The 24,507-nt window shown below is 41.2% G+C and overlaps 1 protein-coding gene across 1 annotated transcript; it reads left to right on the top strand.

The window, feature by feature from the left end:
- Positions 1–8,666: 8,666 nt before the first annotated feature.
- Positions 8,667–16,095, top strand: slc34a2b (solute carrier family 34 member 2b). The gene is made up of 12 exons (XM_085773480.1): positions 8,667–8,718; positions 8,813–8,935; positions 9,026–9,154; positions 9,306–9,449; positions 10,411–10,522; positions 11,592–11,787; positions 11,885–11,980; positions 12,258–12,369; positions 13,388–13,555; positions 13,863–13,979; positions 14,065–14,189; positions 15,126–16,095. The coding sequence occupies exons 1-12, from the start codon at positions 8,673–8,675 to the stop codon at positions 15,675–15,677; spliced, it is 1,920 nt and encodes a 639-aa protein (XP_085629606.1). The 5' UTR covers positions 8,667–8,672; the 3' UTR covers positions 15,678–16,095.
- Positions 16,096–24,507: the final 8,412 nt, after the last annotated feature.

The following is a 24,507-nucleotide window of genomic DNA, read 5'->3' as shown; positions in this document are numbered from 1 at the left end:
CCAGTGCTCCTCTTGATGTTAATTGTTGGTCCTGAGTTTTAACAAGCGTCACCTAAATCTCTGAGAGACACATGAGGACAGATTCTCTCTCCCACTTCACATCCCCTCCCTCCTGCTGCGTGATAAGGAGAGTGAGGAATGGCTGCCCATCACCACGTGCATGCGGAGGACTTATGAATCAGTGTTTCCTATCGATCATCGCCAAGGTCGGCCAAGTGTCGGCCCCACTGTTTGATACACGCGGATAGGAGCCGAGCCGGAAAGCAGCAACTCACGTCAGATAAATGGCAGCGATGGTTTACCTTGATGCTCAGCCTCGGCCACAGTCTGCTGCATCATATAACAGCTGCATGGTGAACTTTTGACAAATACACGCTCAGCCTGTGGCCGCAGGCAGCTATTTCTGGCTTAGATCGCATGTGACAAACGCACAAGGTACAAGACTAAAACTAAGTTACTGAGAGTCCGTCACATCTCAGAGGGTCTGCATCCACAGTGACCACTCACTGTAGTGTGAGAAACAATATTCAGTTTGAAGTCTGATTAATTCACTCTCTCCTGTTATTCACGGTCAACTGGTTAGATTTGCAACAAGACAGTGGTTTTATTAACAAACTGACTATCAGAAAGTTTTTTATCATTAATCTGAGTCTGTAAATAAATGCAGTGTAGTTTTTGTATTAGTATTTTCATTTTTTGGTCTTTTTATTACCTTTAATTGATAGAACAGAGACAGGAAATGGGGAGGCAGAACTACAGTGTAGTTAAAAGTACAGTTAAACTATGATGTTTGTATCTAATGGATTAAAGGGATAGTTCAACATTTTGGCAAATTTGCCTATTGCGTAATCCCTATTGTTATAGGAGTAGGTTCATTACCTTTAATTATCGGTGCATGTTGTTTTCAGATCAGCGGGGCAGAGACGCAAGCTGCTCAGCAAACACAATGGAGGTGAATGGTACAGGTTCCCTGTCCCTCATCAAACTCATCAAATACACAATCCAACAACTCCAAAATGCTTTGGTGGAGACGAGACAGAGTTTGTTTTTCTATAGGCAAATGCGTAGCCAGAACTACATTCCAGACAGGGCTGCTGGGCGGAGTGATTTCAAAAGCACTAGTTCCGAGTATTTGCTTCATGTGTCATAATGTTACATAATTATACATGATTATTTCAAAGCGTGGCAATGTTGGATTGTGTATTTGATGAGTTTGATGAGGGACAGAAGACCTGTACCATTCACCTCCATTGTGTTTGCAGAGCAGTTGCGTCTCTGCCCCGTGGATCTCAAAACAACATGCACCAATAATTAAAGGTAATGAACGTACTACTCCTATAACTATAGGGATTATGGCAATAGGCAAATTTTCCAAAATGTTGAACTATCCCTTTAAAAGAGATGAGACATCCAGACTGGTTTTTAAATAAGACTATAACTTTAAAAATAGATAAAACAGTATTTCACCCACATTGTACTGAGGGAAGAGCTGGGAGCTCAGATTGCTGCTAACCTTTGTTCTGATTGTTTCTCTGATAACTGACAGTCAAGTAGTTTTTACCAGCAGCTGAATTATCCTAGAGGTGTCCTCCTCTGCAAAGCGAACAGGCCAGGGCAATAAAACTGATAGGAACACCCATAAAGCTGTTTCACTTCTAAAATCATATCTCTATAATCTGAAGTGTCCACTGAGTGTCCTCCTTTATAATAAACAATCAGGGATATTAAAACCAGTAACTGAAGAAAGCAGGGTTTATTTTAGAAACCAGATCTTCACTCTTCAGTGGACACAGGACAGGACGTCTCCAGCAGCCCGGAGCTGAGCTGTCCAACGTTTCCTCAGCTTGTCTCTCTGATCACTTCACATCCAGACGTTCTAATGTGGAGCTGAAAGCTCTAATGTGGAGCTGAAAGCTGTGATGAATTAATTAAAGGTCTAGTGTAATAATTGGCAAGGTTTATTGGCAATATCTGAATATACTGAATATATATTTGTGTATAATCGCTATAAATTAAAATAAAATTTGTTTGGTTTTCATAGACTTGTAATTATTATTTTATAGCAAGGAAAATCCAGCCAGCCAGAGAGAGCGTGTTCCATGAGTTTCACGTGCATAAATAAACAAAGAAGAACGCTAGATATCACGGTTTTGCCCCCATTTTACACACTGGACCTTTAAAGTCACAGATTTCTATCATCTGAAACATATACAACAGAGGGCTGGCTATAATGTGGAAAAGTTACAGGTTAACTTAAATTGAATGGACTCATTTCATTATAAATGAACAAATGGGACCACAGGTTTCTATTGAGAGACCTCAGTCTTACACAAATGCTCTGTTGCAAAAGTGAATAAAAGCCAAAGAAATGCTCTGCTGCTGCATCAAACAGCAAACACACACAAACCTTTGACGTCTATCTGCCTCCACCTGCTGGTGGATGTGTGACCCTGCTCAGAGCAGCATCACAGCAGCTCCACTCGGAGCGCTGCTGCCTGCTGTGATCTCTAATTACTGTAATACACCGGACAAGTCATGCACTCCTCTGATGTACGTGTGAAATATATGTGATCAAGAGACAGTCCTCTGTAATCAGTGTGAATGTCTGATTCTGAGCTTTTCAAACTCCTCGTTCACCAGCTTCACTTTTGAAGTCTGAAATAAATTAAACCTTGAGGTGCTGTATTAGGCAAGAGGTTGGCCCACATTTTAAGCAGCAGGTTGCTGTTTTGACTCCGAGCTGTGTCAATCATTTTCTGAATGTCATTTCCCCACTCTCCCCCCTCCCTTTGTTATCAATAAAGGCACAATGTGGCCTATATAGAATAAAAAAATAAAAAAATAAAACTCCTCGGCCCAGAGAGAACAAGGCCAACAAAAACAATATTGACCCTTGTCTGAGCTGCCTTCAGTCATGGCTCCAGCCATCAGCCTGGTGATGCTGTCTTGTCTGAGAGTTTTTATTTACCCATCCATGTATTTTACTCCAGGTTCTTCTTCTCTGTGGTGCGGCCTGTTGGGGCCTGAGGAGCCTGAGGGGAGATCTGTAGACACAACCCAGGGCTAAAAGGTTCCTCAGCTGTGCAGATAAAAGTCATCTGTATGCTTTTATTTACAGCTCATCATCAGCCGTAGGTAAGGAGATGCAGCCCTGGGCTGTTTGTAGAGAAAATGCAAATACAACAGTCATATTTCATACATCAGTCTCCACCAAGGAGACTGAATCTAAGTGGGATTAGAATTTACATAGTACTTCTCTTATCTTATTAATGTTGTTATTTATCTATTAAATAATATATGTATGTATGTATCTGTAATGTACACAACTGCAGCTATACATTACACTACCTGCTTCAGCCTGTGTTTATACCACAGTTATAGTTGTGATCTCTCACTGCTGGTTGAACCTACAAGGAAACGCACAGCACGAAGCAGCTACTGCTACAGAATCAAAGGATCTAGAGATGTTACATAACAAAAATAGATCATTTAAAAATAATCAATTTATTTTTTTCTTTTTCTTTTTAATTTATAATCACAGTAAAAAAGAGGGGGGAAAAAACATCTCAAATGGTAAGACCCAAAGGGTCAGGTCAGACAATGAGATGAGATGTCACAAATGTTCAAAAAAAAAAAACCAGACAACTTCTTAGCAGTAAGGTGGCTCATGAAGTTATCCCAACATCCTGATGTCACCGGCCTTTGGCCCCTTATCCTAGCTGTAGCATAACCTCACATGCTGCTGTCTCAGTCATGAAGAGTTTCTACTCTTGTGTTGGTTGTGTGGTTGGTTTCCAGAGCCTCAGTATAATGTTGACAGCTGGCACTATCCAAACCATCACAACTGAATATGTGCTTTTTGTCAAGGTTGGTGTTTGTGTTTTATCTGCCAAAGGCATAAACATGGAGACACTGGCAAAGTAATTCCTGCCAAAGACTCTAGCAGGAATGGTTTGACCAGGGACATCCCCACATGAGATGAAGCCAAGGTGCCCATATCTTCACACCTTACACTTCCATTTATTAATCCAAATTTGAAAAGCCTGTTTGGTGTCCAATAGCACTGGTGCAGAATTTTATATTGAATGAATTTACAATAATCAATTTCATGAAATCACTGTAAGACATCAGGCTCTGACCAGCGAGCTGCTGCAGGATTTTTACCTTCTTTGGTAAAAATGGTTGAATTCTTGAATTGTTAATGATTATTTCCACACTGAAACTCAGCACCTTTGTCCGTCGGTCCACATAAACTGTATGCACCCGATGTTAACATCACACAGCGAGGGGACGTTGCTTCTCGTGCCGTTTCTCTCCTCCATCAAATGTCTAAAGCTGGGTGGGGCCTTAGAGAACAACACCAACGTGTGTTATGGATTATACTGCACTCAAAGTGTATGTCCAGATGCCACTTCACCCTGGACTTGAAGCTTAAGGGGCTTTCCGTGCTGCTAAAGGTCAGGCTGGATAACCATGATGTCATGACGACTTTTTCTGACAGCAGGTAGATTACATTTTGGTCTTTTGAACTGTTTCTTCAGGATCAGAAGATGATCACATGATCAGACTTTTGCTTTCCACGTAATCTCGATAGTGTAGCAGCTCAGTCTCTCTCTCCTGGAAAAGTTAGAGAGCTGAGTTGTATTGTTTTATGGCTTACAGTAGAGCCTACACACAGCGTAGTACTACAGGGTGGCCCCCAGCAGGAGGAGGAGGGCAAACTGCTTGACCTTCATGTGGACTGTGCCAGCATGGCAGTAAGGTGGCATCAACTCAGTGGCCCTGCAGGCAATGATTGACTCTACTATCATAACAAACCCCATCAGGAAAATAAAAAGAAGCTTTAAATCTGATATTATGAGGCAGAGGGTGTGTGCTGCTCAGTAAAAGAGAGAGGAGAAGTGAAACAACTTTGAAGAAGCTGATAAGCAAAAAAAAAAAACTTTCTAGAGAATAAAAGGATGGCATAGTTACGGGCTTGACTACAAAGTATTTTGATTGTGTGTGGGTGGAGGGACAGAGGCAGCATTCCAAAGGTTAAAGGCAAGTCTCAGCTGATTTTTCCATCGTATGTGGGTCTCCTGCAGTCACATGGGGGAGGGAGCATTGCATCAAACCTAATGGGTTAGTCAATAAATTACTAGGTGAATTGTAAATTATGATCATTTAAAAAGATGCTTCTTTATACTTCACTGTGTGCCCACGCTCTGAGTCTGCACTGTCTTGTTACTGTGCACGCCGTGGGGAGGTCAAGGCCATGGTTGCATACACTGTTGCAACCAATCAAAATCCTATGACATATAATATGATGGGTCGTAACTGCACAGGAGCCAAGCTTGTGGGCGCCGGCACTAATCAGTAAGCAAATAGATAAACAGACATTTTATCAGGGCCTTGTGCTGCAGCTCGTTTTGCATCTGTTATCCGCAAAATAATTATCAACTCATAATTACTCCTGATGTAATGCAACCAAACACAATATTTGAAGAATAAATCAAACTCTCTCACATAGAGAGAGAGAGAGAGAGAGAATGTACTTTGTTATTTTATTCCCAGTCCCTATTGTGTAAAAATATGATTTTTCTTTTCTTTTTTTTGTTTTTTTTAAAAAGGGTCATTTTGAATCATAAATTCATTTTTAAGTGATGAAAATCATAATGTATGTGCTTTTTCAGCTACTTTTTCTACTGTTGTAATTTGTACTCAGTGAATGTGTGTGTGTACAGTACTATTACTGCTGTAGGGTTCACTGTGATGACACAGTGTGTTATTATGAGGGATTTAATAATGATTTAGTGGAGCAGGGTATTACAGTACAGCCAGTTGTTTTGCAGCCAACAAATGTTTTTAAGTGTTTATTCTTTGTTTGTTTTGTTTGATTTTGTGGGGGTGGGCATTCTCATGTTTTATGTCTGGCTGTTTTGTTGGACACTGTGTTCCTGACACTTAATGCAAGTGCAGCCATTGTATTGGTTGTGTACTGTAGCGGTGGTGCGTTACAGTGTTATGATTGCTGGTTATGGGTTGTTGCTTTGAGGCCAGACAATATACAGGATCGGCTTAGAAACACCAGGTTGGAAACCCCCGAGGCAAAGTTCTATTACTTTTTCAGTGATTTTATTTATGGTAGCTGTTACTAAGGAATGCAACGGTGTGTGTTTTTCACTTGTGTGGTTTGGTCTTCAAGTGATAAAAGTTGTAGAAGAAGAGGATGACAGGCTTTTTAGACGTGCGCAGTTATGGGCCCAAAAAAAAATCTTTTAGAACATCTCAAGGGATCGAACTCTGGGGAGCGAGGAACACATAAAACTAACTCTGGTGACCAAAGCAGGATGAATCATGTATCATGAGGGGCTCCTGCTGCTGCCACGCCGTTCTCAGAGGCCGGAGTCATTACAGTTTGATTTCATGGAAAAATATCATCAGCAAAGTTTGCCTTGCTAAAGCCCTCATGTGAGTCCCATATCCACAAGTCAGAGCCCCAGAAGGTAAACAGCCAAATAAAGCACGTAGTCATGGTGATTATCATTATCATCTCTCATCATAAATTCACAATATTTTTCCAGGCTAAGATCAGCTGTAGGAGTTCACAGTTAATTTTTGGCCGTCAACTCAGTGAACCCTTTTTAAGTGCAGCTTTAAATATGTTGTGATTATTTTACTGCAGTTTGGGAGTAACTGCAACATAATTCTGGCTTAATCATTGACTCATATTCACACCACTGATTTTAGATGTTATACAGCCGTATCTCAGCCATATCTCTCACCATAAACCTGGTCTAATAAGCAATAAATGTGTGCACGGACACGCGTGTGTATGCGTGTTATCTAATCGACACCAACCCTGTATGTGTGTGTGTGTGTGCATGAGAGAGTGAGAGAGAGAGAATAAGACTGTGTATGCACATGAGGCATGTGCAAACCTAGTGGAGCTAGATAATGTACACAACTGGAGCTATACATTACACTACCTGCTTCAGCCTGTGTTTATACCACAGTTATTGTTGTGTGATCTCTTCACTGCTGGTTGAACCTATAAGGAAATGCACAAATAGTGAAATGCACAGCACGAAGCAGCTACTGCTACAGAATCAAAGAATCTAGAGATGTTACATTACAAAAATAGATCATTTAAAAATAATCAAAGTATAATTAAATGTCATATTTACCAAACTGCACAAGAAATTGCAAAGACGAAGATGATGTAGAATAGTTTTCTTAAATTAATAATTTTAATTAGGTAAAGCCTATTTCAGAATCAAAATCAGACATTTATTTATTGGTTTATTATTTATTATTTAAATTTCCCTTGTGATGAGACATACAACTTTTTTTTGTCCCATATAGAAAATGTAGGTATGAAGAAAACAAAGAATATATAAATATATACATATTGACAGTCTGTACAGTTAGGGGTTAATATTTAGGGAAGTATATGCTGTTTTGTACAATTACAGGATATAATTGCAGTCTTTCCGGATCAAGTTATTCAGTGTTTCAGTGGAAATGAATGAAAAAAACAATAGTAAACCTGCAATATTTGAGCAACAGTATCTGATGGCCTCAGAGTTCAAATGCAGCTTGTTGTTCCCCTCACTGCCACCAGGGGGCAGGTGGTCTAATTTTACATATTAGGTTTGATGGAATACATTACACCTGTGTCTCAGACTAAACTCCGTGGAAAGGTGTAGTGTGTACATATCCATCCATGCCTTTGTTTTACGTGGGCTGCGTTGTATTTATTACTAACCTATTGTATAAAATCCATGCTATAAAGAGAAAAAGAGGCGTTCAGTGTCTGTCAGTTTTTTCCCAACTCTCTCTTTCCACTCCTCAGCCCGGTTTGATTGCAGCCTCCTCTCACGGTGCGGATCAGCTGACCGCAGATGTTGCTCTCTCTCACCGAGCGGCGTGGTGGCCCACATACACATGCACCCTCCCCTCACTCGTACTATGCACATGTGTACGCGACCTTTGCACTGAGCGCGCAGTGTGTGTGTGTGTGTGTGTGTGTGTGTGTGTGTGTGTGTGTGTGTGTGTGTGTGTGTGTGTGTGTGTGTGTGTGTGTGTGTGTGTGTGTGTGCAGGAGGGTGAGTGGGGGCCGAGCTATAAAAGCATCGCCCTGCCTTCAAGTGAGCAACAGGTAACCCAGGTGAAGCCTCCCACTCACCGCTGCCAGCTCCACACTGAACAGGTGCGTTGACCGCCATCACTGCTCTCTGCTTTTCCTTCAGGCTGATTTACTCTTTCCACCGAGGTAGAGACTTGAATGAGTTCAGGATGCAGGACCACTGTGTGTGATGTGCAGCTGTGTTTAGCGACAGATGTCTGGGTATAGATAATCTGGTCTCTTTTTTTTCTTTCGTTTTCTCTCTCTCTTTTTTGGGGTATTTTTTTGTTTTTACAGTGCTATAGGCCTATATATACATATTAGACACTGCTGTATTATATTCCTGTATCATAGTTGAATATGTTGCATATTGTCAGTTAAATGTGAAAAGGTGCTGTGCAGGTAAAAACTTAAAGTCATTTACTGCCTCCATTTGAATCACTTATGTGTTTGATTTAATTACATTAAATAATGTTACTGTTGGTAATTTAATATTAATGATTTCTAAGAGTTCATTTCTCATAATGGGAGTTAATATTCTCTTTCTCTTTTCCAGTCAGCCATGGCTCCGAGACCAGAGGTGGGGACGGACTCTTCCCCGGCTCTCAGTATGTCCTGTTCCCTTGGATACTGTGAATCTCTTCAAACTGTGTTTTTTGCCACATTTTCCCTAAACACTCCCTCTCCACTGTCCACCATTAGATGACAACGCTCCGGCTAAGGACATGCCTCCGTCCTACTCCACCGTGGACCTGGTGAATGAGACTCCGGAGGATGATCCCTGGGATCTCCCGGAGCTCAAAGACACCGGGGTCAAGTGGTCAGGTGAGGCAGGTTTTTCCATTCTTGCGGGTGAGGCCTGTGCACAGTGACCACGGTGACTCTGATTCACTTACTTTGTGTTTCTTCTCACAGAGTTGGATACAAATGGAAAGATAATGAGAGTGCTGACAGCTGTAGTGAAGCTGGCCCTGCTGCTCGGCCTTCTCTACCTGTTTATCTGCTCTCTGGACGTGCTCAGCTCTGCTTTCCAGCTGGTCGGAGGTAAAAAAAAAAAAAAAAAAATCAATCCACAGAGCTCAGAGCACATGTAGTGTATTTACTTGGTGATGCTGGGTCCAACAAAGTGCAGCTTATGTAATGTGTGTGCAGTGTTTTTAACCTACGGCTTGTTTGTGCATGTGTGTGTGTGCAGGCAAAGCTGCCGGTGACATCTTCCAGGACAATGTTGTGTTGGCCAACCCTGTGGCTGGGCTGGTGATCGGGGTGTTAGTCACAGTGCTGGTGCAGAGCTCCAGCACCTCCTCCTCTATTGTGGTCAGCATGGTGTCCGCTGGATGTAAGTACACACACACACACATATGCACGCTCACATAAATGCAATTCATTCTAATATGCCAGCATTCAGTCTCACTTAAACACAGGGCCGTTGTATAGGGAAGAAAGGTGATGATAATTCTAAGGGCCCAGCACCCAGTAGGGCCCACAAAAAACCCAGTAGTCTAATCTTTGTATGACTGCATTATTCTGCATAAGACCCTGACTAATACTCGTAGTAATGCTGCATTAGCATCAAAACAAAGTAAATAAAACATGATACATAGTCTAAGAAAGAAAGTGGAAAAATCAGGGGGCAGGGGCCCACTTTAGTATTTTTTCAGTGGGCCCAGAATTCCTAGCGACGGCCCTGCTTAAACACACACAAATTATGAACCTTCATTGCCCAGATGAACTCACACATGGAAATTATGAACCTGTGCAGTCAATCCATTGCCCAGATGAACTCATTACCCTTTGTTATGTACATCAAAGTATCATTGTCTAGATGTTCATTTAAGGATTTATTGATTTGATTATATATTAATTAACTCTTTATAATGATATAAAATAGATATTGGTACTCGACTTTTTAATGTAACAGAAGCCGAAACATTTTTTATCAGTTCATCTTTGACTTTTAGCCTTATTTCTTAACAGATCTCTATTACTTGCTTTTATATTAGTCTGTTTGTTGATAATAGTTTATTGTCCACTATAATTTATTGTCCACTTTTTTGTGTAACAGAAGCAAGAACATTTTCATCAGTTCATCTTTGACTTTTATTGATCACCGAAGCTGTTGTAGCTTGGCTGTGACTTTTTTTTTATTCATTTATTGTTGAATTGGACTCCCATTGTAAAGCAGAGCCACTCCTACTTTTTGTGTGTTCCCGCTGACGACAGCAGAAGCAGCCCTGGTTTTGGAATCACTCCTAAAGTTTGACACATTAGACATGAATAATGCTAATTATTGTTTTCAGTCCTGAAGGTCCCATCTGCAGTGCCGATCATCATGGGAGCCAACATCGGAACATCTGTCACCAACACAATCGTGGCCATGATGCAGGCCGGAGATCGTAACGAGTTCCGCAGGTAAATCAGAGCATGTAGTGAGACACGCACGGTGTCTGGTTCAGGTTCAGGTTGGGGTTAGGGTTTATAACCCTTCAGCTTCATTTATATCCCAAGAGAAATTGAATTTGCAGCTGGCATCACAAACAGAATAGACAGAAGACAGCACCAAAACATCAACATATCACTGGCCAGAACATAGGGCAGTAGTACTGTACATAAAAACAGGTCGTACAAATAATAAAAACATACTATTCATAATAAATTACTGTTAAAGGGATAGTTCAACATTTTGGCAAATTAGCCCATTGCCATAATCCCTATAGTTTTAGATATACGTAGGTCCTTTAATTGTCGGTGAAAGCTATTTTTAGAACGGCGGAGCAGAGCCGCAAGCTGCTCAGAGCTACGCTACAGAGGCTCATGGGATTTCTTGGTTTCCCTCATCAAACTCATCAAATACACAATCCAACAACTCCAAAACGCTCTCCTGGACAAGTTGTGACCTGCACATTCACCACGCTATGAGATAATAACGGAACGTTACGAGACAGAGTTGTTTTAGAGGGAAATACATGCAAAACCGTTGATGTGCGTTCCCATCAGGGGGCAGTTTTTCGGTAAGCAGTCTCTGAATTTACCTTGAAAACAACTGTTATCTCATAGCGTGGTGAATGTACAGGTCACAACTTGTCCACGAGAGCGTTTTGGAGTTGTTGGATTGTGTATTTGATGAGTTTGATGAGGGAAACCAAGAAATCCCATTAGCCTCCGTAGCGTAGCTCTGAGCAGCTCACGGCTCTGCTCCGCCGTTCTAAAAATAGCATGCACCAACAATTAAAGGTAACAAACTTACTCCTTAGACTATAGGGGTTATGGCAATGGGCCAATTTGCCAAAATGTTGAACTATCCCTTTAATGATAATGCATAATGCTCTAAGTGCACAGTAAAAAATGTAAACAGTCCACACAATGCGTTAAAGTGCATAGTGCAACACTTTAATACCAAAGTGCATTTAGGTGCAGAGGCCTGAGAGTAGAGGCTCACGCTCTTTCCACGCTCTAACAAGAGTGTGTTCCCTCGCTTCAGGGCCTTCGCCGGTGCAACGGTCCACGACTTCTTCAACTGGCTCTCCGTGCTGGTCCTTCTGCCCCTGGAAGTTGCCACAGGCGTCCTGTACAAACTCACTGCCCTCATCATCGACTCCTTCAACATCGAGTCGGGCGAGGACGCTCCCGAGCTGCTCAACGTCATCACAGACCCCCTCACGGACTCCATCATCCAGGTAGAGACGGTGACCTGAAGATGCAACATTAACATAAAGAAAAAATATATCTTTTTCTTTTTACTAAATGAGACTAACCCATGTGTCTTCTGTTCAGCTGGACAAATCTGTGATCACCGCCATCGCCACCGGTGACGAATCCGCCAGAAACAAGAGTCTGATCAAAGTGTGGTGCAAGAAACGAACCAACACGGTGAGAAATCATCAACAAGCTGCATCACATACGTCAAATTATGAGTTTGTCCCACTGGATAGAACACAATAACAGCTAAACCACATGATAAAGCTATGGTTAGCTCTGCTTGTTGTGTTAATGACTGATATTTTCCCTCTTGTCTTGTGACCGCAGTGATTCCGTCTAGGTGAAATGAACATTTAAGGATTATCGCACTGCAGCTGCATCGACTTCCTCATCACTGCGTTGCGTGGCGCCGCGTTTATTTATTAAAGCTGTTTTTTGTTTCCCTCAGACCTTCTGGAATGAGACGGTGGGGAGCTGCGCGCCCGGAGCGGTGTGCTGGGAAGAAGGAAACCTGACCTGGACCGAGTTCAACGAGACTTCAGTTGAATACCTGCAGAAATGTAAGTGTGCCCCCCCCACCAACCACCACCACCACTAGCGAATACCCCCAAGAAAGAGCATTTACAAAGCAATTAGGAATACCTGATCCACTAAAACTCAGTGGAACATGAGAGAGCCGCTCCACCACAACAGTGCCCTTCATGCCGACCCTCTGATGTTCCCACAATGACTACGCTATACTGACTCAGCTAATAACACACACACACACACACACACACACACACACACACACACACACCCTCCCCGTGCTGCCCCGTCCACCTGCACAATAGGTCTATTCATGCTGAAATGCCACATGACCATAATGTAGCTTCAGAGTATCAAACTATTCTTCCACTAGTACTTGAATTCCCCCTTTATTCACTTTTATGAGACAGAGATGGATGGATGTAAAATCACCATCAGTTTGTTTTTAATCACAGGGAACTGATACTTTTCCCCATCAACAACATCTTTATCAGTTCCATTCAGTTTAATGTAAAGTGAGTCATACCCATAAGGCTTTTTTTATTTATTCATTTATTTAAAGGGACATTATGTAATTTCTCCTGTTATCTATTCACGAAAAAAAGGCGTGCTAACCAATTTGTCAAGCGGTTGTCAACCTCTTGGCGAAACGGTTAGCATCGTCGCCTGCGCCTGACAGAAGACATTGCAAACCATAACAAAGGGAAATAAAAAAGTAAATAGAAAACAAATAAAATGAATAAATTATACTCATCAACAGTCTTAACATGCTCGGGAGTAGGAAGAAGTAAAAAAAAACGTATATGTCCTTTTTATCATAATATCCTCTAATAATTATTGTCAATATTACTTCATCATATTGTTTTTTTTTTGTTTTTTTATTATTATTAATGAACATTTAAACTCACATTACAAGACATTTACACAGACAGTTAGACATGTACCAAACCGTATGGGACAAAGCTCGATTACAGAACACTGAATGAATGCATTAAATGTGGACATGTAAATTCCAATACCCCCCCCCCCCTCCTCTCTCATCTAATGTAGGCAAGCACCTCTTCGTCAACGCTAACCTGCCGGACCTGGCGGTGGGCCTCATCCTCCTGGCTCTGTCTCTGTTCGTCCTCTGCACCTGCCTCATCCTCATTGTCAAGCTGCTCAACTCCATGCTGCAGGGACAGGTGGCCGTAGTCATCAAGAAAGTGCTCAACACAGGTACGGAATAGAAAAAAAAAAAGGAGATTTCTGCCCTCGGCGTACGCCCGGTTCTAAAAAGCCTGTTTGATAGTCAGCACATCTGCTTTGGTGGTGATGATGCTTGATGAGCAGCACAGGTAGAGTCTTATACCTGGTGCTCCTCTGGCTCACCTCCAGGTCCTGCTACCTGCTGTGTGATGGAGGAAGCTCAGGAACAAACACTGTCTTAATCAAAAAGTCCTTGTTTGCTGTGTGCATGCGGTCGGACTGTGTGCTCACTTCATCAGGTTCATTGCTCACCTCCATTGCTTCTATATCACCGCAGACTTCCCCTTCCCCTTCAGCTGGGTCACTGGCTACCTTGCAATGGTGGTGGGAGCCGGGATGACCTTCATTGTCCAGAGCAGTTCTGTTTTCACCTCAGCTATAACTCCTCTTGTTGGTAAGTTACCATTAAAATACATTGTATTTATTTGATTTTATTGAATCGTTGCAGGAATTAGTCCTCACAGATCCTCTGTCAACAGGTATTGGTGTCATCAGCCTGGAGAGAGCCTATCCTCTGACACTGGGCTCAAATATTGGCACCACGACCACTGCTATACTGGCTGCTATGGCTAGTCCTTCAGAAACACTAGCCCCATCACTGCAGGTGAGACGCAGATTCCCTCGTTTTTTTACTCAGACTAGCAGTGACACTGTGATCCACGTTAACAAATATCTCAATAACTAATAAAGTATTGCAATGACTTTTTCTGCAAATGTTCATGTTTCCCCAAGGCTGAATTCCAGTGACTTTGTGGATCCCCTTAGTTTTCCATAAGCTCTTTTGGGAATTTGACTTTTTTTAATTTTATTTGAATAATACGTTGCTGTTTAATAGATTGGGTGAAGTATCTATATATTCCAACAGGATGAAATGTAATAACTTTGATCCCCTGTTATCAAACATCTGTACCATCTACAATGGTGAACATGGTTTATTCACAAACAAAAATGTGCTAAATCAACACCCTTTTCTAATGGAACTAAACTCTCTGATTAAATCTCTCATCTTGATAAACAACCATATAAGCAACACATTACTGAGTAACTATGAAAAGTCTTTCCCTGAAGCCTCTGACTGACCCTCTTTTTATTTTCTCTATGTATCTTATTTTATTCTTCATCCCTTTTACATCCATCTTTAACTTTTTTCTTTTTCTTTTTTTTTTTTAAATCAAAATTGTATTTCAATTTTCAAGTTAGAAGAAAAGAACATGACATGAGTGAATAACACCAAGGCACACACACATATGGACAATACACATTACTGAAAAGGAGACTGATAGACAAGACACACACAGAAAATAAAAAATAAAACTTTAAAGTAAATTAAAAATGGATAAAGAACATATACAAAAAAAAGAAAGAAGAAAAGAAGAAAAGAAAATACTAGTATGGGCAAAGGCATTGGTTAGGAAATGTATGTGTATTTATATTTTTTTCTTTAAACCACAGTATATTTTATCATTGATCTAAAAGAAAAACATGGTAAGCAGTGTACCAGTCATGTTTAAAATGTATCTATTTGTGTTTTTTTTTCTAGATTGCACTTTGCCATTTCTTCTTCAACATCATGGGGATCTTACTGTGGTATCCCATCCCCTTCATGCGCGTGCCCATCCGGCTGGCCAGAGGGCTGGGGAACCATACGGCTCAGTACCGCTGGTTTGCCGCCCTCTACCTCTTCCTGTGTTTCCTGGTCTTCCCTCTGTCCGTGTTCGGCCTGTCGATGGCCGGCTGGCAGGTGCTGGCCGGCGTCGGCGTGCCCATCGTCGCGCTGGTCGTCTTCGTGGTCATAGTCAACGTGATGCAGTCCCGTTGCCCCCGCCGACTGCCCGAGCTCCTGCGCACCTGGGACTTCTTGCCCCTGCCCCTGCGCTCCCTGGAACCCATGGACAGGGTGGTGACCTCCATGCTGGGCTTCTGCGGCAAACACTGCTGCTGCTGCCCATGCTGCAAAAAGTGCTGCAAAAAGGAAGAGGAAGAGGATGAAAAGATAAGAAAGAACAGCAGGAAGAGCCTGGAGATGTACGATAACCCGGCCATGACGCGGGACGAGGACACTAAGGATGCTGTTAGATCTACACATCTCTAATATCATCAACTATGACTTTTCTCTAAATGCAATAATATATCTGTAATACACTCCTAATTGCTCATCACTCCTCAGGTTGTGGTATGTTGGTGATTCCCTTAGCACTGCCACTGACTATCACGCTGAAGAATAAGAAGTCTTGAACATATCACCAACCTGCTGTTTCTGGGCATGTGATGTTTGTTTTATGATGTTTTCGGTTTATTGTTCAGACTTGGCCACCTGCCTCTGTCTGTTGTAACTTAACTGTTGGTGGTTCTGAATGTTATTTTTATATTTTTTATGATATGCATGAATGGCCCTTGGATTTATTTTCAACTTCGAACATTTAAACTCCAGATGTTTAATGTACTGTAGCATTTATTATCCCTCTGTATTTAAGACGTTAATATTTGTAAATAAAAATATGTGATTTTTAGAGTGTTTTGTCATGTCTCCCATCATTTTCACATATAGTATAGGTTGCTGTAGATATTGAGTCTTTATTTACAGTATAATGACTGATGTCTGTCTCATCAGTTTATCTCCAATATTTAGCTCAGATCTTATACTGCTTGTCCATGACAAATGAGAAGATTCACTCATTTCACTCAAGTGTGCTGAAAGAAAAGTCTAACTACTATAAAATTAGAATAACATTGTTACGTGAAAAATGATATTCACTATTCCTTTAATTTGGGTATGTAGAGGCCCTGAGACTGCAACTTAAGAAAACACATGCAAAGACACAAGAACAATACAGATCAACAAAACAACTCCATCTATTTAACAATGCAATAGTTTTGCCAAGTGTTTACAGGAAATTAAAAAATAGTGCAAACACGTTTGATTTTGCTTCTTTTGCTCAATAATGTGTTTGCTTGGTTTATTATGATGTCAGTATTGCATGATTCAGATATGATTACACATATGTACTGCTGAGGCAAGGCAATATAGCCTTTTTTCAAGTATATTTGGGGGCTTTTTTGCCTTTAATTGATAGTTGACAGAGAGAGGAAATGGGGAGGCAGAGAGAGGGGGAATGATATGCAGCAAAGGGCCATCAGAATTGGGATTCGATCCAGGTTGTAGCGAGGACTATAGCCTCTTTATATGGAGCGCCTCCTGAGCTAAACTGTGTTCCTACAAGCAGTTTGTCTCGAAGGGCTTTACACAGCATCATAACAACATCCTCTGTCCTTAAACCCTCACATCCACTGAGGAAAAACTCCCCAAGAAAAACCAGGAGAAACCTCAGGGTGAGAGACAGAGGAGGGATCCCTCACTCAGGACGGACAGACGTGACATAGATGTTGTATACAGACAAGAAAACAGTTTACAACATGGAATATGGCCTATAGTCTTTAGCCAAGTCTGTCACAGAAACACTTCCATTGTGATTGAATGACATACAGACACATAGAAGAGATTGTTTTTTAGCCCATTGTCAACTTTATGAATTTGTTTTCTGTATTTGTTTGTGTCTTAGGTTACAGTAGTACGTTCAGCTCTCAGGGCCTGCACCCTCTGACCTGGTGAGTCTCCGCTCCTCCTCCCACTGCCGCGCATGGACACTGCCCTCTGCCCTCTGCATTTATGACGTCCAGGATCTATGTCTCCGATCAAAGGGAGACTTTCACCACAGTGGTTTATGGTTTTACTCACGAATTAATTATTAGTCCAACAATGTCAATTATTACTGTTGTTCATGATTCTGATACAATTATGTTATCAATTCCATGACAATGTTTTGACACACAGAAGTTTGATAGTGTGGATTGTTATTATAAAGCATGTGATTAAATCTATCTGTTATCTATTAAAGCTGCCAGCCAAGTAATATACTGCATGTGCCATGTACTGTGGCTGGTATTAAAATATTTTGTGTGTCTAACGCTGCAGTTCATGTGAAGTGTAACCAGCTTTATCTTCAGGTAGGAAACACAATTCAAAAGGCAGAGATGGAGAATAGCAGAGCACTGATTTCAATAAGGTGATAAAAATACAATATACAGAGTAAATGTAAATATTGAACCATGTTGTGCAAAAGTTTCGCCATCCACACACACATGGTCAGTAATCTTGATATATCACAACACAGCGTTTTGAGACAAAAATCGTGCAGAACCGTTCACTGAGATATGAGTGGTGTTAGCACAGCTGACCAGACAACCATGGAGAAACTTTAGGCTGTGTTTTTTTCTGACAATCAAACAATGAAAACCAATGCAGGTGAAAGAATCAGAACCAGGATCAGAATTTAGATGTTTTGTGACACATTTTATTGTCACGTTATTGGATAGAAGGACTGTACTGCATGTGGAGATTATTTTCTCCATAGCAAAGTCTGAAATCTGGCACCAAGGTAAACTGGACACACACCTGATCCACTGTAAGAAAAAAAAACAACTAATACTTTGATGCAATATATTCAGTATCCATGGCATGAAAGCAACTCTCACCACAGCTGCTACTGCGTGTCGCCATTACCAGCGCCACCTAGAGTCGTGACTGCAGTTTTTTCTGCACCATGCAATAAACTGAATTACAAACATTCAAGGTCACAATGATCACCATGCTATCATCTGAGGACAGTAAAACTTTTCTAGCTCTAACCGGACTGTCTCAGGCTAAAATGATATTATGGGACAGCTTGGCCTCTAGACGTGGACCTCTTTGCATTATCTGTATGTTCTGACCAACATGATAAGATAAGGCAGGATTATACTGTAGATTATCCGTTTTCCAGGAGTTACATTCATCTCATGCTGTTCCATACATTTTCCAGAAGTCAAGTGATTAGTTTGGGTATATTAGGTGACTTATCAGATTGTTTAAGTTAAAATGTACTTAAGTTTAGAAAAAACAACAACAACATCATGAGAAAACTTCAAGGTGTTTCCAGCCACAAATCCATTTTCCTTGGCAGAAAGTGAGCTGAAAGGTTGAAACCAAAATGATACTGTGCTCATTATTTGTGAGTATATCTCTACAAGTGCCCTCTTTCAGATATCTGAGCCGTTGTTTAAGGCCTTATAGATGTCATTATGTAGTTACATTATAGATCAGCTCTAGGTTTTGTAATAAAGGGATAGTTCAACATTTTTGGCAAATATTGGCCCATTGCCATAATCACTATAGTCATAGCAGTAGGTTCATTACCTTTATTTGTCGGTGTAAGCTATTTTTAGAACGGCAGAGCGGAGCAGCAGGCTGCTCAGGGCTATGCTATGGAGGCTAAGGGAATTTCTTGGTTTCCCTCATCAATCTCATCAAATACACAACCCAAAAACTCCAAAACGCTGTCGTGGACAAGTTGTGAGCTGCACAATCACCACACTATGAGATAATAATGGAACATTACGAGACAGAGTTGTTTTAGAGGTAAATTCATGCTAAACCGCCGATGCGCGTTGTGTTCAGGGACAGTTTTTCAGCAAGCAGACTCTGTATTTACCTCGAAAACGGCTCCGTTTCGTAACGTTACATTATTATCTCATAGCGTGGTGATTGTGCAGGTCACAACTTGTCCACAAAAGCGTTTTGGAGTTTTGGGATTTTGTATTTGATTAGTTTGATGAGGGAAACCAAGAAATTCCTTTAGCCTATAGTGTAGCTCTGAGCAGCCTGCTGCTCTGCTCTGCCGTTCTAAAAATAGCTTACACCGACAAATAAAGGTAACAAACCTACTGCTATGACTATAGCGATTATGGCAATGGGCCAATTTGCCAAAAATGTTGAACTATCCCTTTAATACTGTGAACGCATCAAAGCTTCAGTCAACAGAGAAATGCACACAGCCTGGCTTCATAAACTGAGCCTTAAAACCAGCCGTCAGGACTTCTGTAATAAAACATATCCTAATCCCCGCCCACCTGGACCCACCATCCAAAATTGTAGGATTTGTTTTTTCTCAGTGTTCAAGTGAAACCTGCTGTATTTTTATGGAATCACTCAGAGAGAAGAGAGGAAGAGAGACAGAACAGAGGCTCAGGGCCTCCTCTCTTCTGATTTGCTCACTGACCCGTTGTTCCAAGATGGTTTTGGGGTAAAACCACAAATATAATTTCTTATGGATCAACACTTCAAATAAAGCATGGCAGCAAGGGTTCAATATGGGACATATCAAATATTGATATAGTTTTTCCTTGCCTGTTATATCATATATAGGACTGTATTATTCAAGCTCCTTTACGCCCACACAGTTGTTTCCATTCACTCACTCGACCTCTGCTCAGGTTGCAGCTGGGTGGAACTGTGATGGGATTACACGAGGTCACCAAACTTCACCAAGCCATGACAATGATAAAGTTGTACCTTCTCCCTTTCAACACAGCTGCAGCAAACCAAGTAAGGTGCTCAGAGTGATGTAACTCAATGACACACACAGTCCCGAGTCTAATTAGCAATACATGAGGGTATGGGTTGATGTAGGTACTGTAAGGGTGCAGGTAAAATCACCCTGTACCATTCAATAAACACACACAAAAAAAATCCAATAAATGTTTTTAATAAACAGCGCTCTTTGACACTGCTTCTTGCTCCATTGCCTGTTTCACATATTAAACACAACCTGCAACACAAAGGCTGTCAGAGTAGAGCAGTGTTAGTTACACACATTTTTCATGTTACAGCTTCATTAACACACAGGTAAGAAAAGGGCGGTGGTGACATCAACAGGCACATTGATACCATTTTGCTGCAAGGCCAAGTTAATCAGAGGAGATAGTTTTACAGCAGCAGGAAGCCTGCTGTGTAATTACCGGTTGCTGACAGGTGAAGGTCCACACCAGGAAAAATGACAAGTGAGGGCAGAGAGATGGCAAATCACATCTTCAATTGACAGATTCCTTAAGCTGCAATATAAAGTGTGTATCTAAACTTCAGCAGCAGCAGCTCTGAATGCGGCAAATGTGGTGTTTTTAGGCCTTTTCAATCACATGTCACAGCAGGCAAAGCAAAGCTGTAACTAATAACAAATCACTGCACTCCATTCAGACCTGTAGCCTGGGTTCTCTGCTATGAAATGTCAAGATGTCATCTGTGAAAAATACAGACTAAGTGGCAAAACTAAACAATAACTGAGGAAAATGGCATTTTTATATATTAAACAGGCCAAAGCGTTCACATTACAGACAAAACACTATGAATTTATAATAATGTATAGAAAATAATATAATATTTTTGAAATGCCAAAAAAAATCTATTTTATTACATCATTAATTATTCATAATCGTTGACAACCCACTGCACTGCAACAACAACAAGAAGCTGTGTATTGAGCCGTACTGCAGTGAAAATATGGCTGAATAAGGGCGATAATGCCTCGAAATGTATCATACATGTTCAAACCAGCATTATAGATCACATAACCAATAGTCAGTTATTTCAGTATTGACTCATGAGCCTTTATGCATCATATCACGTAGAAGTGTTGCTGCTCTGCTCTGCTGCTTTGATGTACAAGAGCAGAAAAATGTCTCAGTGCGTTCTCCACTCTTATCTCTACTGCTGTGGTCCGTTCACATGGAGACTTAAGTTGACACATGCAAGCACAGCATTTGCCCATGTCCAGACTGTGCTGCTACCCAGACCGCTATGTGCACAGTGTGTTTAATATGAATTCAAGTGCAATGTCAGACCACGACAGACTCTTAATGGATCGAGCAGCTTGGATGCAGAAAGTATGCTGAAGCACTTAGCCATTATAAAAATGTAACTATGCAGTAAATAACAATGCATATTTGACATTTGACAGGTTTCTAAGGCAATTGTCCAATAAGCCTAAACCAGAAGGACTTAGATTTAGCTAACATGTACTGTCCATGATTTTATTTCAAAAAAACAAAAACAAAACCAATTCTTCATGGAGCAGAAGCTCCACACCACACGGGTGATGAATCCGCTGGCTGTCATGATACAATAATCAGGAACATGAATCACTAAATCAGGAGATACAGTAGAGCAGATCATCCACTAACCAGAAGGTTGGTGCTTCCATCCACAGCTCCTCCAGTCCACATGTTGAAGTATCCTCAGGCAAGATACTAGAGCCAAAAAATACTTGGCCCTGATGTATCACTGGTGTAAATGGTTAGATAGAAATGTGCAATGTAGATTGAAAAAAAAGCATATGATGTTTGTGTGAACGGGTGAATGTGACTAGAAGTGTAAAACACTCTAGCGGTTGTAGAGACTAGAAAGGTGCAATATAAATGCAAAGTCCATTTACCATTTAGCCTTCCAGTCATCAGTCTCACACATTCTGAAAATGAGATGCCTCCCTCCTCACGCTCACGGCTTTTCAGATAATTACTAGTAAGCTAACTATTACACACGCAGGCAGTTTTAGCAATGAAAGCATCGCAACTTTTACACAGTAAAGACAAAATCACTCTCTAGTGTAAGTTATACTGGCATTACTTTTTTCTCTGTGTGGGCGGTGACACATTTTCCCCTACAGGCTTCCCATAAGAATTCAGATGCTCATGTGCACGCTGCATCAGAACAGAGCCGAGAACGTTCAGTACTTTTAATTAGTCGATGACATTTCTAGACTAGGTAGTGTTCAGACTTTGAATAAGGGCTTTGGGCCTGTATCATTTTAAACTGCTGATACTGTGTAAAAAAAAGAGCCAGTCCTGCAGGGCACCAGGAATCCTGATAAAGTTTCTGTCTCATGTCACCTTGTGGTTTCATTCATTCACTCACACATTAATGCTACATTTGCACATATTTAATGAAATTCATCCCTGACCACTACAGGCCACACCCTCTGGTCAGCCAAGTTTAAGGCGGGTGCCTGGCTCCAGGGCTGCCGGTGGGTAATAATGTCTGTTATCAATAAGGTGTGTGTACATGGGCCTGTATGACTTATATTGCAGGGGTATAAACCAGTTTACACAGTCACTATGTGGGGACTTGAATTCCTTTTGGGGACTATCAGCAAGTCCGCCTAACATAAATATCAAATATAGGGTGAGGACTTGATTTAAGGTTAAAGGCGGTTATACGCTGAGAGTGGGTGTTAGCATTACGCAACATCCACACTATTCTCAACTTAAAACAACTTTTCACCCCCCCCAGAAGACCATCTAAGCTCTTTAAAGCAAAAGAAAGCGGAATGTTTGTGTTAATATAAGTCTTAAATAGTTATATCTTCCGACAGCAATCACTTACATAGAGTGTTTGGTCTGAAACACGGGTCTGTCAGTCACTCTGCTCTGCTGTAAGCCGAGGAGAAAACTTTCCTTGTATCCTACAACCTTTATCCAATGAGGAGAGAGAACGGCATAAAGGGGCAGTCCTCTCTGTGTGTGCAGCCAAGGGATGCGCGTGAATGTGGTGACGTAGGGACTGCTAACTCCATCGGCTGACAGAAAGTTAGCCAAAACGACCGGATCGCTTACTTCTGCTTTAAGCCAATCACAAAACAATACAAACAAACAGTAAAGTAATTATCAATGTTGCTTTCACTGATAAAACCAAATGAGCGAGTGACCATGGGTGTCTACATCATTGTTACCAGAAGGCTCAGTTTTCACTCATCTGGACTACAACACAATCCCAGAGTTTTTTCAGCAATATTTCCAAAAGTTTCTGTGCTTGAAAATGTGGCATTGTGTGAACTGTGGCTTGGTTCGGATGTAGGCTTTTGTTTCAAGGAAACCTAAGGGACCAGGGTTTGGGTAGTTTTGCGATTACATTGCATCTTGGGAAGAATTCCTCATCTTTCTCTTTGAAAGTAAAGCTTGTTTAAACAGCTTTACCTCCTTTCGGGAACACACAAATGCAGAATCTTGATTTTATAATTAGGACACGTACAGCCAAAATACACTCATTACGTGTATGGGGCAGGTGGTTCAACTTACCCCAGAGCTAGACCATATTGACTTTACATACCATATTGACTCCCCACAGCTAAAATGGTGCACATTCATGCTAGCTAGTTGAAGCACAGATACCAGATAAAACAAATTTATAATTATCTCTTTTGGTCTAAACACAATTCTCATAAAACCTATGACCCACTAAATTCACTTTAGAGGGTGAAAAATGTTATTTTGGACATAAATGTCAAACCACTTTACTAATGTGGTTCTTACCTTCACAGACTCCATGAAATGATGCCTTCCTACTAAATATTTGGTCACATGCTCAATTTTTCTTATGGCTTCCTATCAACAAGGGGTGGTTCAACTTACCCCAGTTTCCCCTATACAGTACTGTAAAGGTGGAGTGCAAATACGCTCCTCTCTTCTGCACTCCTTCAGAAGCTCCGCCCCCAAATTAAGGTCTCAGATTTGCTAAAGAACGCTACAGTGTGGAAGTGTATGCTCGGTTTCATAGCTGAAGAAAAACTAAATTGTCACAGATCAAACAATATGCACACAAACACAGCAACGACAATATAGATTCTCTACAAAACTACACTGAGAGGGGGAGGCCTTAGGTTTGAAGCTACAGTAAGCTAACACTGAAGCTAAAAGAGTGTGTAACACTGGTTCATTTAAAATGGGCTCCACAGGATCAAAAGCTTCACTGCGGTACAGTGGAGGTGAGGTGCAAAACCACAAGAGTCAGACTATTCACACACTGCTCATGAAAAGGCTCTGTGGGCTGCTGCATTGAATTGTTACAGCCACCGTTTGAAAGGAAGTGACTAAAATCTCTTTCAATAGTTGTGAAAGATGATAGTTCATCGTGATTCTGTGTTTTTGTGACATTTGTGTGTGCACACTTGAACCCAGGGTGTTTGAAACCACAAGACTTAGAAATATGTACAAATCAAACAATGTCTACTTTTTTTCTTCTTCTTCTTTTTACCACCCCCTTGTTAATCAAATATCCC

This window comes from Trachurus japonicus, chromosome 4, assembly GCF_045865225.1.
Source record: "Trachurus japonicus isolate A0001 chromosome 4, Traja_1.0".
Taxonomy (NCBI): Eukaryota; Metazoa; Chordata; class Actinopteri; order Carangiformes; family Carangidae; genus Trachurus; species Trachurus japonicus.
Note: the sequence above shows the minus strand (reverse complement) of the source record. Positions and strands in the feature narration are given on the sequence as shown.

Excerpts from the sequence above, each read along its gene's own strand:
- slc34a2b (XM_085773480.1), top strand. The coding sequence starts at position 8,673 with ATGGCTCCGAGACCAGAGGTGGGGACGGACTCTTCCCCGGCTCTCA. Across the intron at positions 8,719-8,812 it reads GGACTCTTCCCCGGCTCTCA|ATGACAACGCTCCGGCTAAG; the intron begins GTATGTCCTGTT and ends GTCCACCATTAG. Across the intron at positions 14,190-15,125 it reads CACTAGCCCCATCACTGCAG|ATTGCACTTTGCCATTTCTT; the intron begins GTGAGACGCAGA and ends TTTTTTTTCTAG.